Source organism: Lepisosteus oculatus, chromosome 6 (genome assembly GCF_040954835.1).
Source record: "Lepisosteus oculatus isolate fLepOcu1 chromosome 6, fLepOcu1.hap2, whole genome shotgun sequence".
NCBI classification, from domain to species: Eukaryota; Metazoa; Chordata; class Actinopteri; order Semionotiformes; family Lepisosteidae; genus Lepisosteus; species Lepisosteus oculatus.
In genome coordinates, this window is record NC_090701.1 from 40,067,473 (window position 1) to 40,083,068 (window position 15,596).

General features: G+C 40.2%; 1 protein-coding gene across 2 annotated transcripts; it reads left to right on the plus strand.

The window, feature by feature from the left end:
• The first annotated feature begins 377 nt into the window (after positions 1-377).
• Positions 378-14,064, plus strand: map3k8 (mitogen-activated protein kinase kinase kinase 8). Of its 2 annotated transcripts, XM_006634086.3 has the most exons (8): positions 379-1,148; positions 2,006-2,349; positions 4,500-4,670; positions 6,942-7,203; positions 9,063-9,169; positions 9,994-10,146; positions 11,933-12,179; positions 13,156-14,064. In XM_006634086.3, exons 2-8 carry the CDS (start codon positions 2,029-2,031, stop codon positions 13,281-13,283), a joined length of 1,389 nt encoding a protein of 462 aa, XP_006634149.1. In that variant the 5' UTR covers positions 379-1,148; positions 2,006-2,028; the 3' UTR covers positions 13,284-14,064. The 2 variants fall into 2 exon arrangements, with proteins under 2 accessions (XP_015209410.1, XP_006634149.1); XM_015353924.2 differs by lacking the exon at positions 4,500-4,670 and having other exon boundaries at positions 378-1,148.
• Positions 14,065-15,596: the final 1,532 nt, after the last annotated feature.

The following is a 15,596-nucleotide window of genomic DNA, read 5'->3' on the forward strand; positions in this document are numbered from 1 at the left end:
TTATTGTTATTGTCATCCTGTAAAGCGCTTTGAGAAGCCACCTTTAAAGGCGCTATATAAAATAAAGTTTATTATTATTATTATTATTATTATTATTATTATTATTATTATTATTATTATTATTATTATTACCAAAAGGGTATGTATTAAAACGTGGGGAAAAAACGAACTATCCGGATTTGTTTGCAAGGGCTGTACACTCTTTTTAAACAAAAAAACAGTAGTGGTTGAATTAGTTGCCAGCTCCTGCTACAATTTAATTCGCAGGGTGCTCAGTCTTTTGTACACAGTCCACAAACCGTACGTCATGTCGTTTTTTTTTAACTTTCAAAAGGTCGACGCGCAAAAACGCATGAAACGGAAAGTTCCTGTCCAGTGGAGGTCTCGGAGTAGGTGGGGTTCTTATAAACCAGAGGAAACATTTCTCAACACTGTACCACTGACGTAAACAGATCGGCTAACATTTACTTGTCTTATCCTTGTGGTGAATTCAGAGCAACACATGGCATTTACAAGCTACATTTAAAAATCGTCTTGAAAGCTTTTAAAAGTTTCTCGTGTAGCTACACCATAAAAGTGTTGTTTTGATTCAGTCGCTATCATTGCTGTGGTGACTGCTTGCTAACACTAATATACTACACTGAAAAGCCTCCGGGCAGCCGTCAAACGTGCTTTTCAGACACTACGATTTATTTTGTGGTCTGGGAAACAAAAAACGAATACGTTTTTAAAAAGAAAAATAAATCTCAATGAAAACGACATTCCCCTTTCGTGATGAAAATGTAACGCGGATAATTACGAGTGCGAGGATGTGCTTCAACTAGGGATTTTCCGATCAAGCTGTTTTCACGGCATCAAGCAACATCGTTCAACACGCTTGAATCTTTTCTCTATACGTCAAAAGCGTAAAATGGTAACTTTTTAAAAGACTGGTTATTCGATCAAGAGCAGGGCACGATATTTTGTATCGTTCCTCTACAAAACCACTGCACTTCCTCTATTTTCGGAACCTCCCCCGCTGTATCAAATACAGTACGTCGTGCGAGCAGCTGCTGATTAAACTCAATTTGGATGACGGCTCGCTGGACTAAAGGCAACCCTGCTGCGATGTAGACTTCAAAAGGTTTAAAACGTAACTGTTGCTCTGGGTAAGAACGTTTAAATCCTAACGTTTTTTTTTTCCATTTATGTTTAGTGTAAATGTTGTAAAATAATACACCATGAATTGAATCGGTTTTTCTCGTTATGTTGTGATTCATAACATTATTGTGCTACTGTCCATACCTTAGTAATATCACACTGACTTTGCTTGAAAATACTTCACGTTAGAGAGCATTCACCTTTGGAAATTAGGGTTTCAAGAATTGACAGGGAAGCCTCATTGTGGATCGCTTTGGGATTAATAAACGTTAACCTTTCGGTGTACTGCTCGAATGGGGATTTTCATATATTGACTGTAGAACAACATTATTTTGTTAAAACACTTGCTTTTCGCACGATCGAGGTGGCGGCTGCTGTAGTTTACTGTATATGTTTTTGTCCGTGAATGGCAGTTAACACACTTAACGAGTGCAACGCTTTTCTGCTGTCGCACACTGCATGCTTAAAGAAGCGGCAGACTCTTAGGAGATCGAGGTCAACTGCTTTGAAATTACTAGCTCATAATTGCTACAGACTCCCCCCGTATGCTACTTTGAAGTTAACTGTGAACATATAGTAGAATAGGCGAATGGGGTTTGCTCATAAGGTGGAGAATAAGTTTGAAAGCGTCCCGCCGTGTAATGAGAAGATTGCGTGGGTGGGTTACCTGGGGGTTCCCTCACAGGGATGTTCGTGAAATCCCCTTTGCTTTGCAAGGAAAATGCGTTAGTTTCATCGCGTGTTCACCATTCTTTATTTCGGTATGCTGTACAGTTCATTCTCCCAAACAGGTTGTGTACAGACTATGAAATCACATCTCCACTCCGCTAACCCCACTAATCGTTTCACAAATGTTTCATTTCAGGCACAGTGGAGAAAAGCATCACTATGGAGTACGTGAATGAAAATGAAGGGATAAGACTTTTATTAGCTCACATGAATTTGGAGGATTTTATCAGCGTTATGGGGACCTTTTATCCCGACGAAGGAGCAGAATTGTTTGAAGAGAGCCTCACCCAAGAGGAAATGGACGAAAATGTGGAAATTGTGGATTCTTTGGTACCAGAAGATAATAAAGACAATCTTCTGGTGGAAAGAGTCAGATATGGAACAGTCGCAGACCTTCTGACGTTTGCTAACCGGGTTTCTAATACACCACCGGCTGTTTTCAAGCACCAGTCACAAGAGGCGGGCGTGCTGTTAAACAAGGTACGTTGTTTAAACAGGTGAGGCCGTACAACAGCGTCGTCAATGACATCGTGACCCAGACATTATCGTCATTGTCGCACTGAAGACAAAGCAGTTGAAGGCAGAAAAGAGCAATTACAAAAATGCAAACAAAACAACAGGACATACAGTGAACCAACAGGACTTTTCAGTGTCAACAAGTGCAGTTGTCAGGTTGAAAAGATATATCCATACAACTAAAAAACCCTTGAGTACAAAGGTGGAGTTTACACTGCAGATTGTTCCAGTCGATGGCTTGTGTCCAAATATAGTACATGAATTGCACTTAGGAGGTTCCGTTTGATAAACTTCTTACATTGCAGGATGGTACAGAGAATTGCAGTACAGCATGTTATAAAGATAAGAAGGGGGTTTCCCTGTAAAAGGTCTGTAACTTAAATCGATTAAGCTTTTCTCCTGGTTTGGAGAGATGGTGAATCTATCAGAGAATGAATGTGATAAATGTTATGGTGGATTGCAGATTCAGTGGCCTTTCAGTTGGCAAACAATCATCCAAGGAGAGGAGTACAGATGGTCCAACTCCAACCAGAGGAACGCGTAAAGCAAAAGTTGTTGTGATAAGGGAAATTATGTCTAGGCTTTAGATTGTAATGTATTCATATGAGTTATGAAAATTTATGCTTTACGCATTTAAATCCCCAGATATTTATAAACCAGTATTGACAACAACTCTTAATTTGACTTTAAGTGGAAAAAAAGTTATCAGGACTAGTTCAAATTATTTTTATCGAATGCCAGAAATGTAAAACTTCCAAACAAGCAGTAATTGTTCCTTGATGTCCAAAACTAAGTGTATGATTGCATCTTTTAGCCCTATCAATGAAATAATGTTGCTTGCTTTGAGTCTCAGAGTAAAAAAGGAACTATCTGAAAGAAATAAGTGAACAAATAAATTAAATGACCCCACCATGTAAGCAAAGGTGGAGTATGAAAAGAAAGGCAAAAATGCAGATGAATCATGTAGTTATTCAATCTGATAATATTCACCGTGCCACATTTTATGCAATACAAAATCATACAGGAAACTGGCCATTCACTGCAGATGATAGAGCGGATCTGATTGAATATGTTGGTGTTGTTGGTTTAGAGGCAACTGTGCAGGCACCAGGTAACGTTTATACAGTAATTTTACTAATCAAGATGAAAAACGCAGGGACCAGGAAGAGCCGTGTGGAACCCCCTGAGTAATTGGAAAAGGCTGGAAAGTAATTACAAACAGATCTGCCAGATTTTACATACTGCACACAGTTTTTAAACTGTGCAAGGGAAATTTTTATTAGATAACCAATATTATTCAGTTTTAAAAAGGGCTAATTGAGTCACAGTATCAGAAGCTTTAAATTAAATGATAAAGATGACTTAATGTATGATTTTGTATTGCATAAAATGTGGCACGATGAATATTATCAGATTGAATAACTACATGATTCATATGCCTTTTTGCCTTTCTTTTCATACTTTGCTTTTGCTAACACGGTGGGGTCATTTAATTTATTTGTTTACTTATTGCTTTCATATTGTTCCTTTTTTTACTCGGAGACTCAAAGCAAGCAACATTATTTCATTGATAGGGCTAAAAGATACAATAATACACTTAGTTTGGGATGTCAAGGAACAAATACTTACTGCTTGTTTGCAGATAAAGTGCCTGGAAGTGCAAAATGTATAACATCTGTTCAAACATCTGTTTTTTTTGGTACTGTGCTGTAATGACTTATTCTTGATGTGCTTGGGTTTTCAAATGAAGAAAAGATGTTCTTCTCACAAGGCGCTAGATGTGTTAAGCCTGTAGTGTGCTGCAATTAGGAAAGCTTGGAATGAAAGTGCAATGACGTGCACAGTTGAATAGTTGAGATTATTACATACAAAGCAGCTTTTCAATTCTCATAAATCAAAACTGCACAAAAAAAATGTCAACCAAAGATGAAATAGGCATCACTTATTTCTGCTGTAATCCCGGATACATTTTGTTTTCATTTACCGTTACATGTGGCATACCAGAAGGCATATTAGAACAGTTTCCGAGAAGCTGCGGTGAGAGATACTATGTCAAAGGTTTGCAAACGCGACGTCTTCAGTCCTGTGAAAGCAGTTTCTGTGGTTATTTGCAGGAAGACATGGTGGTGAAAGATGGGCGCTATCGTTTTGACTCTGACGTGCTCCTGTTTCCCTGGAAACTGACCTACAGGAGCCCTGGCTCAGGGCACATCCCCAAGGGATCTTTTGGGAAAGTCCATCTGGCTCAGGACACAGAAACCAGAAAGCGAATGGCATGTAAACTTGTAAGTGAAGACCTGAATCAGTGCCACCCAGACTGCTCATGCACAAAAAAGAAGGAAAAAGTGCCATTTAGGGTAACTGTAACTTTGCCTTGTGTGTGGAAGTAAGCCAAGCTGTGCTTCAGTCTGACAGTTGCAAAACAGTTTTCTTTAGCAGTCTTGTGCAATAAGCACGAGCCGGTTGAAGGTACAATCTGTAGAGGCTTTTATAACTAGAGTGCTTGTTACTGTTCACATTCACCACTTGCTGTGAGACTAGCATCCTTGTTTTGTCAGAATAGTTCTTCTGTGGGGTAGACAAAACCCATATGAATCTCAGCTACACAATTATACATTATACAGTATACAAAACCATCTTCTTCGGTTTCGTCATAGGCTTGACTTGCTGGAAAAATAATTCAAGGAATATTTTAGGTTTTAGTAGATGCATGCTAATGTTTAGTACGTTTTTTATATAATGAATACAAACATCCTGGATGGGACGCCAAACCATCACAGGAACACAGACACAGAAACACACACACTCACACCACAGCCAAATTTAGCAGAAGCCAGTTAACCTACCATTATATTTTGAACTGTGGGAGGAAACTGGAGCTCATAGAGGATACCCACACAAACATGGGAGAACATGCAAACTCCACACGCATAGCAGTCCAGGATTTGAATCTAGGCAGCAATGCCAACCACTGTGCCACTGTACCATCTGAATATAAATATATTTTGAAATAAAACAGCTAGCTAACCCAAAAATGGATTGTAATGTTTAATGAAAATTTACTGAATAAAGAGAACTATAGTTAGTGTAGTATCTTCTAATTTTATTTGTGCTGCAAACGGGAAAAAATGTTTTTTTTTCTAGCATTTGGAGTTCACGAATGCGTTTGACGTAAGTTAAAAGTGAACTTTTCTAGGTTTGGTAGAGCACATTCAGGTGTAGCCTCGGTCTGGAGATGGATAGTGACCAATGCACATGAACTTTTAAAAACAGTAAGATGAGAGATTTTGATCAAAGATTTTGAGCAAAGCAATGGGATGTGGAAAGCACCGTAAATGCCTAAAACAAGACTGCAAACTGAAACTAATGTACTTAACCACTCAGGAAGCTCAACAGAAACTCCCTTCAACAAACAGTAGAAATGAGCAGTGATTATAAAGGAACAGCTGCAGATTAATTCATGTTGTGATATAGGGAGAGGATAAAAGGTATAATTTCCAATGCTACAGATAACTGATAGCCTAATTTCAGGATTTCTAAACTGCAGTCGGAGCTCATTCTACCATTGCGTTAAGCATAAACACACCGAAGTACCCTGTACTTGTATGTATTGTAAGATATCAGTAGTATTCCAGAGGTTCTGAAAATGAAAACACCATTCAATGATTCTGTTGTTGTATGACTTTAGGTGTATAACTTCACCCTGAATGTGGTGTGTCAGTATGCCTGTATTATCTGTCTGCCCAGCTCTACTACATGAGTCCAGTTAGTACTTACACTCTACATAATATCCTTTATAGTTCATTGACGCAGACAAACAAAACATTGGAGCAATATGGAAGTTACAGGGAGCTGTCCAAAGTGTTTAAGTTCATACACATGCAGTTATTCTTTATTTAGTCAGAAAACATAATCTTTTCATGAAAGCAGCAGAGGGTGGGGTTTCCCTGAAATGCACTCTACTGCTTTCTAATTCCTAACAAAAGGGGGTGAGGGTTAAACTGACTTCAGAAGCATTTCTTCTTGTTTCATCAGTTAAAAAATCACTTGAATGTAATATGGTAAATATCAGCAAAGCCCTGAAAATGAAAGGAAAAAGAGGTCTATCCTAACTGCAAATGACACACATTATAATAGTTTTGTTTTGCCAGTAGTGTGTAATGGATAAGAGATACATTTCTGTTTTGACCCATGTGCAATCTTGGATTTAATGCCGCATCTCATGAATAATGAAGCTATACAAGATATGTATTCTCCATATTATTTTTTAAATTACTTTACCAGGTAACTGTTTTCTGTTCTTTTTTTTTCTTCGTGATGTGAAACAAAAAAATACAGAAGTGTACTTTCCAAGCAGAGATTTGGCAAGCGTGCTCTGAAAGGAAACCGAAAGTGCTGGAAAGGGAAAAACGCTTCTGAAAGTATAGTGGGTGGGTTGGAAGGAAGACTGGGGATGGTGATTTCCCAAAGGGCAACCTGTGTAGATAATAACTTGTGCAGAAATCTCTTCTTTATTCAGTGACGGCAAGTCTTTCCCTGTGCTCTGTGTCTTCTAGATTCCCGTGGAGCACTTTAAGCCAGCGGATGTGGAAATCCAGGCATGCTTCCGGCATGAGAACATTGCCGAGCTTTACGGAGCCCTGCTGTGGGACCAGACGATTCACCTCTTCATGGAAGCGGGAGAGGGGGGCTCCGTACTGGAGAAGCTGGAGAGCTGTGGCCCCATGAGGGAATTTGAGATCATCTGGGTCACCAAGCAAGTTCTGAAGGCCCTGGAGTATTTGCATTCCAAGAGTGTTATTCACCACGACATTAAACGTAAGCTGTCGTGTCGGTCCGATTGCATCAAAGCCCATCAAGAGCATCGAGAACATGATCAGATTCATGTTCTGTGAATCTGATCCGAACAAAACACAGTACTTCTCTTACATGATTCTGAAGGTTTAATAAATGCATATTGTAACGCTTACGGCCGACAAGCAGTGTGTGTAAGAGCCGGCGTACCAGAGCGGGTGACATCACCGCCCTTCCCTGTGATAGCAGGACCACAGCTACTGGGCTGTAGAGAGATCTCTCTCTAGCTCACGGGGCTAGGTCGCTGCAGAGAGACGCGGAAGTCCCGGGTTCGAGCCACCTATACTTTGGGCCGACCAGATGCGGCAAGGGCGCCCGCCTGAGCCCCCGTTGCGTTACAATATGATGCATATACAGTATACTACCATCTCTGATTTTTTGTGAATGGGCAAATATCAGTATTATTTTAAACAGTTTTACCAGAAGAGTAATCATTTTTCAAAACCAGAAGTCGGATGGAATAAATTAGTAATGGGAAGATTTAAGGATTTAATGGTGTGTGTCAAATTCATTATATAATTGGCACTTTTGCACAAGACTTGGTCATATTATTTTACATTTCTGTTGATTGGTTATATGAGGAAATACAGTATGCAGATATCCAAAAGTGCCGTAGTCTGTTATTTAAGTGCAGTTTTTTTAGTTGATCCAAATAATGGAAGACAACATTGTATGTGAAACGAATAGAGGTCAATTCCACAGTAGAATATAAATAGAAAAGAAAATGCACAGTGTTTCAAAAACAGTATCTTCTTCAGGCATTGCACACATCAAGTAGTTGAAACATTGTGGTAGAACACATGCAGCAAGCTCCACTTCTGAGACTTTTGTTTTCTTTTTTAAATACTTTATCATGATGGAATTAACCTCTACCAGTTCCATTGAAGCTCTCACTGTAATCTCTGTGTGTGAATATTTGCTATTGTGAGGTAGAAGAGATGACATACATTTAGATTGTACCACCTTGATTAAGTCAGATAAAAAATAAACTTTTCTTTTTGAAACACTGCTGAACAGAAAATGAAATCAATCTGGCTCAGATCCACCCCACATGTGTTAATAATAAAGCTGTATCAACACATGCTTTAAAAAGTTGAAGCCAACTAAGGCCAGTAGAGCTTGGTAAATTATTGACAGAGGTCAGTAAGAAAAGTTCAGCAATAATTATTGTAAATGTAGTAATGCTACACTCCCTGATGCTGGAAATCAGTGGTTTGAGTCTCATGTTTCCTTCCTTTTGTCAGAAGATAAAAATGTACTGTGTAGTGCTGGAATGTAGACTTGCTGGCTTCTGGAAATTCCAGATGAGCTTCAATGAAATGAGGACACTGAAATATTAGTTATAGCATGTGACTGAGGGTGGTGATGTTTTTTTTTTCATGTCTGTGGCTCATTCTTTAAAGTACTTTGTTTTATATTCTTCCCTTGGGCATGTTCACTCTTAAGGACTTTCTTTTTACAATAGTGTCTACATTCAAATCTTTGAATTTGAATGAAGGATCTGTGGTTATTCTTGTGATGTTGTTTGCCCTGATACTGCAGCTGCATTCTGTATGCAAGGAAATAATTTAATAACAGGCACGTTGCTTTAGAAGTGGACAATTACAAATATTTTTCAACGTGTGCTAAGCTAACAGTATTGTTTAAAAGATATTCAGAGTTCAGTTGCCTTACCACTCTGAAACATACTGTACAGATGGCACGTGTGCAACTGAGTTCTCTTTTTAAACTACTGCTGTGCACCGCTGTGAAATGTCAGCTTGATTGAAATTCCATTACTGGAGAGCTCGGTCTGACCTCTGTTTTTCCTTTTTCCATTACAGCCAGCAATATAGTGCTGATGTCAACCAAAGCTGTTCTGGTGGATTTTGGCCTCACTGTCCAAATGAGGGAAGATGTCTACATTCCAAGGGATCTTCGCGGGACTGAGGTAAGGGGTGCTGTTTGACAATGTGGCTTCAGTAGTTGGAAGAAACCAGGAAGAAAGCTGCTCTGAGTAATTTACAGTCAGGGCTTTTAAAGGCTGAGAATGGCAGTCACCTCTGAGGTGATTCATCTGCTGGATATCCGCTGGGTGTTTTTATGTGGTTAAACTGATTAGTAATAAATGTATATCTCTAAAATGTAAAGGGACATAAAGAAATCATTATTGTTATATTAATGTTTTTAAGCGAAGTGTAATAAAAAGATGTAGGTTACTATATGACTACAGTATGTTGAATAGTTCGTCTGTTTGTAATGTTATGTACCCTGTCCTTGCACAAGGCCTAAATGGTCAGTGTTTACAAGAGTTTATGCTGAGATATGAAGTTTATTTCCACCTTCTTTTTCCCTTCATTTCTATGGATTGATGCCAATAAATGGGTCAGAGAGGTTTTAATGGTTTAAATACGCTAGCTCTCCTCTCTACCGACTTTGCCATAGATGTCTTTGTCCACTCAAATGAATGGCAGCAGTGGTGACCAGGTGTCTGGGTGTTAATAGCAAGATGTCTGACATGTTTTAAGGGGAAGTCTTGGAGAGAGAAAGAGCATTGTGTGTAACTGCCAAGGGGAGAGAGATTTTTGGGGTTGAATGATGTTTCTGCCTTGACATTATAGCAATTGGTGGTGGTGGGTGCTGTTTTAATTGTATTGAAAGAAGGACTGAAGACTGCTTTGGGGTTCACGTTTGAGTTCGAAATGGAAATGATAAAAAGAAGGTCTCCTGTGGAAAGAGCTCTGCCAGCTGATAGACTGGGCATTGTGTTTGCAGATGTACATGAGCCCCGAGGTGGTTCTCTGCAGAGGTCACACGACGAAGGCCGACATTTACAGCCTGGGCGCCACGGTCATTCACATGCAGACAGGCAGCCCTCCCTGGGTGAAGAGATACCCTCCTTCTGCCTATCACTCCTATCTGTATATAGTAAGTCTCGTTAGTATTTTTGTTTTTCTGTGTTTTGTTAGATTTAATGCATGAATGTCTGATTTGATGTGCACCAGTAATGCAGACACATACACAGTATGAAGGCTATGTTCCTGCCAGGTTCATGGCTGTAATCCTGCTGTAATCCAGAAGTTAGTATTTCACGATCATCAGTGTGTTTGTGCTTTTTCTTTCTGTAGCCATCTTCATGTGCCTCAGTCATTTCAGTAGACTGTCTCATTTTATTTCTCTGCACATGTTGCAGTCAACACCTTTGCACACTTAGTGTGTACGTTCCATCGTAAGGTGGAGATACAATCTTGTGACTGCTGCAAGTGTAGCATTTTGGTCATGTTTTGTTTTTGTTAAGCTGTTTCCATAATAAAAAATATTCTCTCTTCACTTTGCTGTGGCTGGGTAGGGGGTGTTAATTTTTCTTCAAAAAAAAGAAGCTGAGAAAAATGGAAAAAATATAATTTCAATTCCTGTTCACAAGTCATTACCCTCTGGTTTATTTAGTGTTTTGTTGTAACAAAACCATGCCCCTTTTCATTTGTTTGCAGTTTTTTAAGAATGCATTCTAAAGGTAACAGTAAATAACACAGTAGTATAGATTTTGTGAACTGAGGCCAGAGTTCTAAAATCATTCTTTCTAAATGTTTTTTTTCATTCTTTTTCTCAAATCCTGTTACCCATCTCCACTTTCAGTACATTCTCAGACAGCTGGTTCTGCTTTTTCAAGTTACTGAAACCAAAAATACCACTATTTTGAAACTGTGGTTTTCCATTACTGCTTTCAGTTGTGTGCATGCAGAAAATAGGAAGTGCTTTAAAGCAACAAATTAATTGTGAGGTGAACAGGACGATGAAAACTTGAAATGTTTCTTTGTTAAATCCTGTGTGTGCTTGATTTAAAAAAAATATTGTGTGGCTCCCATCCCATAATAGCTTAAAACAAAAGGGAACAGAAATAAAATGGGACTTAGATACTGTAGATGTTTCCACTGCGTATTTTAGGAGGGCCAGAAACTCCCTACACAAGTGGGTTGCTGACAGATTTCCCTGGGTTGTGCTTTTGAAAGCTTTTAAACCCAAGAACAGGAGTCACTGTCTGACCCAAAGTGTTGTGGAAGTATTGAACAAGCTACCCAGTCATGCTGTTGAACCCATTACCCTGGTTTTTGTCAAGAAACAGCTGGGCGAGATCCTTGGATCCATTAAGCGCTAGCTGTTCCAGTACGTAGCTGTGTCAGCATGTATAGGCTGCAAAGGAACAAGCAAAGGTTTATTTCATGCTGAAAAGAGAAGACGTTTTGGCTGTGGAGTCTTCGTCGGCTGTGAGAGAGAGAAGTCAGCAGCTGATATAGTATAGGTCAGGAGAACAAAAGCCGGGAGAGAGGAGAGGAGGCGGGAGCAGGGGGGAGGCAGCGTGGGCAGGTGGTGCGAAGTCGAGAGGTGAAAAGAGGTGTGATCTCAAAACCTGCAAATGAAAAGAGAGGATTAGAAGGAAATGAGTTGTTGAGAGAAGGGGGAAGGAGTGATCCTAGTTTCAGGATAATTTTGGTTTCGGCTGTCTTTCTGCACACACGCAAAGAAGGCTCCACAGCTGAAACGTTGTGTTTCCTTTCTTCTCTTTTCAGCAGGGAATCAACCTTTACTTGTTCCATTACGCACCGACTGCCCAGCAGGCCAGGTGGGCCGAATGGCCTCCTCTCGTTTCTATAACCCTTCTCGTGCTTTCCAGCCCTGATGGCACGCCCCTCTCGTTTTTTTCTCCCCCGGGCAGATCCACAAGCAGGCCCCGCCGCTGGAGGACATTGCCGAGGACTGCAGCGCGCCCATGCGGAGGTTCCTGGAGGGGGCCCTGGAGAGAAACCCCAAGCAGCGGCGCTCGGCCGCCGAGCTGCTGCGGGACGAGGCCGTTAACCCCCCGCGGGCGGATCAGCCGCGCTGCTGGAGCCTGGACTCCGCCCTGTGGGAGGGGACGCACCCCATGCTGCGCCAGCAGAGCCAGGTGGCTGACTCCACCCAGGGTACGTCTACCCCTCCCTCTGCGCCGCTGCTCCTCCAACAGGCCAGGGGGGGCGGTCCCGTGGGTTTCACGAGATGACTGAATTCCAGCTGGTTACAGCGCTTGTGAGAAATTTTGAACAAACGGTTCTAAAGGAAGATGACATAATCATTCAGGGTACTGTTCTCTGCTAGTCTGGTCAACTGTAAATCTTCCTCCTGGGTCCCAGTTCCAAGCTCCCTCTGAATATATTTCATTCCACAACCTGTCTTTGGTTGTACGTCACGTTTGAGGAGATTGGATCGAATTAAATTCAGCCTTATTTCACTTTGCGCGATCGGATGTATCATTCAGTGGTCCAGAGCAGGACTGTCAACCTTTTCTGCCTGGGGGACCACCTTTGAAGAAAGACTCCAATGCGATGTGTGTAGTTAGATATAAGAAACAGCCACACAGGTAATCTTACTATCTGTTCTGAAGTACGAAAAGCAGGCGTGCAGGTCAGCAGGTTTAACCATCAGCACTCTCACCGTGTGAGGGTGTTGATTTTACCCCGTGCTTGATTTGGGATGTTACGTCTCACTTTGTGGGACATCCCAGGCAGGTGTGTAGAAAGGTGTCAGCCAGTGTCCTGGAAACAGCAGCTTGACCAACGCAATTTGCCCTAACGTTTGTTACTCCATGTCCCTTCCGAGTGACGTCTGCTGAGGTTATGAGTGACACTTTCCGTCATGCTGCGTTAGTAATGAAATGACAAATAAAACCCGATGAATGTTCTGTCTCTGGTTAATTTTAATCACAAAGCTGGGTTCTTGAGCCTCTGCAGTATGTGCATGTCTGGAGGAGTGGGTGAAGGGAAGAACAATCTACCCTCTGGGATATTTGAAAGAAATGACTGGTATATTACGCATTTGAATGGGCTGGTTTCATACTTAACATAGAGCAATGGTCTTATATCTATGCTTCGGACACTAAATCATAATTATTATTTTTTTCAGACTCATCTATATGCAGCAATGAAGACTCTATACACCTGAAGAGAAAGGGATCCCTGTATATTGACCTGGGTGCCCTAGCAGACTACTACAACATAGTAAGAGGGCCCCCAGCTTCTGAGTATGGCTAGCTCGCAGACACCGGCCCTCCAGCGCAGGAAGGCCTGTTCATGAGGAACGCGGGAGGTGCCAGTCAATTAGAATTCGACAGGGGCCCAGAACATTTACTGGGGTGACTTGTGGAGTCAGTGCCTTGGAAAGGCCTGACCCTGTGCTTGAGGGACAGCCGAGTGGAATGTAGCCCCGTGTCCAAGCTCAGCCATGCACCCACGGTGAACAAGCTGGACCCATGGTTTTGAGGGACGTTCTCATATAACAGCATTTGAGGACGCTTCCAGGCATTAAGACAGCGTTATGCATTGTATAATGTGATGTAAAACATATAAAATCAATAAACCTATAAACTTTTAAACACGGAATAGTGCACTATAAAAAATGTAGCTATTGTCAGCAACTACTGTTTCAGAGGTACTAGCAATGCTTGGGGATATCGGTAGATAATTCTTGTGTGATGTGTACATATCAAATATTATGTTTCTAATAGAAATGATTCATGCTGATTCACTGCCTATCACCTAGGCAAACAATGATCTGCCTCTTTATATTGCTTCTAAATACAAGGTTAGCTTGTGTTTACGTACTTGTTCCTATGGAAGAGACACTTTTGTATTTGCTGTGCAGGTTGCCTAAAACTGTTTACCATGCAATAGGTTTGTGTAATAACAGAGTGTACTGGCTGTATAGCTTTCAGTGTACATCCGATGAGATGAAAATATTAATCCTTTACATGTTTGGGATTTGTGCTTGTGACATAGATAAATGTTAAAGATTAAAGATTCTTTTGTAACATCATCTGGGCAGAGTTTTTTTTTACTTTGTATTTTAGTGAGCTACAAATACATAATAAAAAGTAGCATTTCCGTCCTGTTTTTCCTCTTTCACAAGTGGGCATGTTTCGATAACTGACGACGAGAATATTCCCAAATCTTTACAAAAAACTGTCTGACACCAGCATTACTACCTTGTAGCCTGCTCCAGTCACATCTCAGAGGCAAAGCTAGGCAGAACCTGGACAGCGCTGGGATAGGAACTGCCCAAGAAAAAACAGGTTGCAGCTGTAAGTAATATTAGAGGACCAATAGGTGGAGCTCTTCCTTCTGGACTACAATGTACAAAAGAATGTCCGAGTATGGTTAAGGGGAACATCTGTGCTGTAGGACTCTGGGATGAGATGTTAAATAGAAAGTGTCCTGTCTATTTGGTCATTAATAGTGAAAGCCACAGTGCTTTTCATAAAAGTGGGGGTGTTAGCTTATGGCTATAATTCAATCTGTGAATTAGGATGAAAATCATTATATACGGTGCCTAGTCACACCCTTTCCATAGAGACACAATTACTTTTCAGAATGTTTCAGAATGAGCAGCTGTTTTTCACTTGAACGGTGATCGGACACCAGAATAAAAGATCTCGGTAGCATGACTGATCTGTCTGCAGGTTAAAGTAAAAAGAAAACCACATTTGTCTACAGTAGCTCTATATCACAGGCACGCATACGATGTAAGAATCTGTTTCCCTAATTCTGAACAGTGTCAAAATATATTGTACATAAATATCTAATTGCACACTGTCCACATTTGTAGATCCATCTATTATCAAAAGCTGATTATCCAGGTGAGGGTTGCAGGAATATAAAGTATATCCATGTTACAAGTGAGAGAGCACACAAAATTATATATAATAAATCCTTTAATATCTATTATAATTGTATTTCTAATAAAATATTTAACTGAAGTTATTAAGAATTATATTATAAATGTGTTTTGCCCAGTTTTCTATTATTGTGTTTATTTGTGTGTCTTAATTTTTTAGAAGAGTAATCATCTTTTCCTGCTATAGCTGGTTTTCTCTACTTTTCAAGTCTTGAATGCATCACACATTTAAAACATGGTTAAGTTTCGAAATCTTTTGTCTGTAGTTTTGGCTGAGTTTCCAAATCTCCAAATCTGTTTGTAGTTTTTTCCCTATTAGTCTTAGCCTGACTACCGATGATGCTGCTTAGTTGATACTGAGTGTTCTCTGAGCTGTTATCTGCTAATAAAGGGGAAATTTATTTAAAGAGGAAGTTAATTTTCCTAGTTCAGTTTCAGTTAATAGAATAGTATACGTACTGTATTATGTTAGACTAAAGCTTTATATCAACTGGCACTACAGATAAAAACTTAGATCCTTTTTTTCTTCACTACTGAGTAATGTTATGTAAACTCTTGATCTCTGGTTGCATGCTGTTACTATGCAAATGTTATCTCTTTGCATGAATAATTCCCAACTCTGTCCTTTATTTCATTACTTTAGTGGTAAAAACAGACAACTCTTCTCTGCTCTT

Coding starts and splice junctions, on each gene's coding strand:
- map3k8 (XM_006634086.3), top strand. CDS start 2,029: ATGGAGTACGTGAATGAAAATGAAGGGATAAGACTTTTATTAGCTCAC. Junction 7,204..9,062: donor TATTCACCACGACATTAAAC/GTAAGCTGTCGT, acceptor TTTCCATTACAG/CCAGCAATATAGTGCTGATG. Junction 10,147..11,932: donor ATCACTCCTATCTGTATATA/GTAAGTCTCGTT, acceptor TCCCCCGGGCAG/ATCCACAAGCAGGCCCCGCC.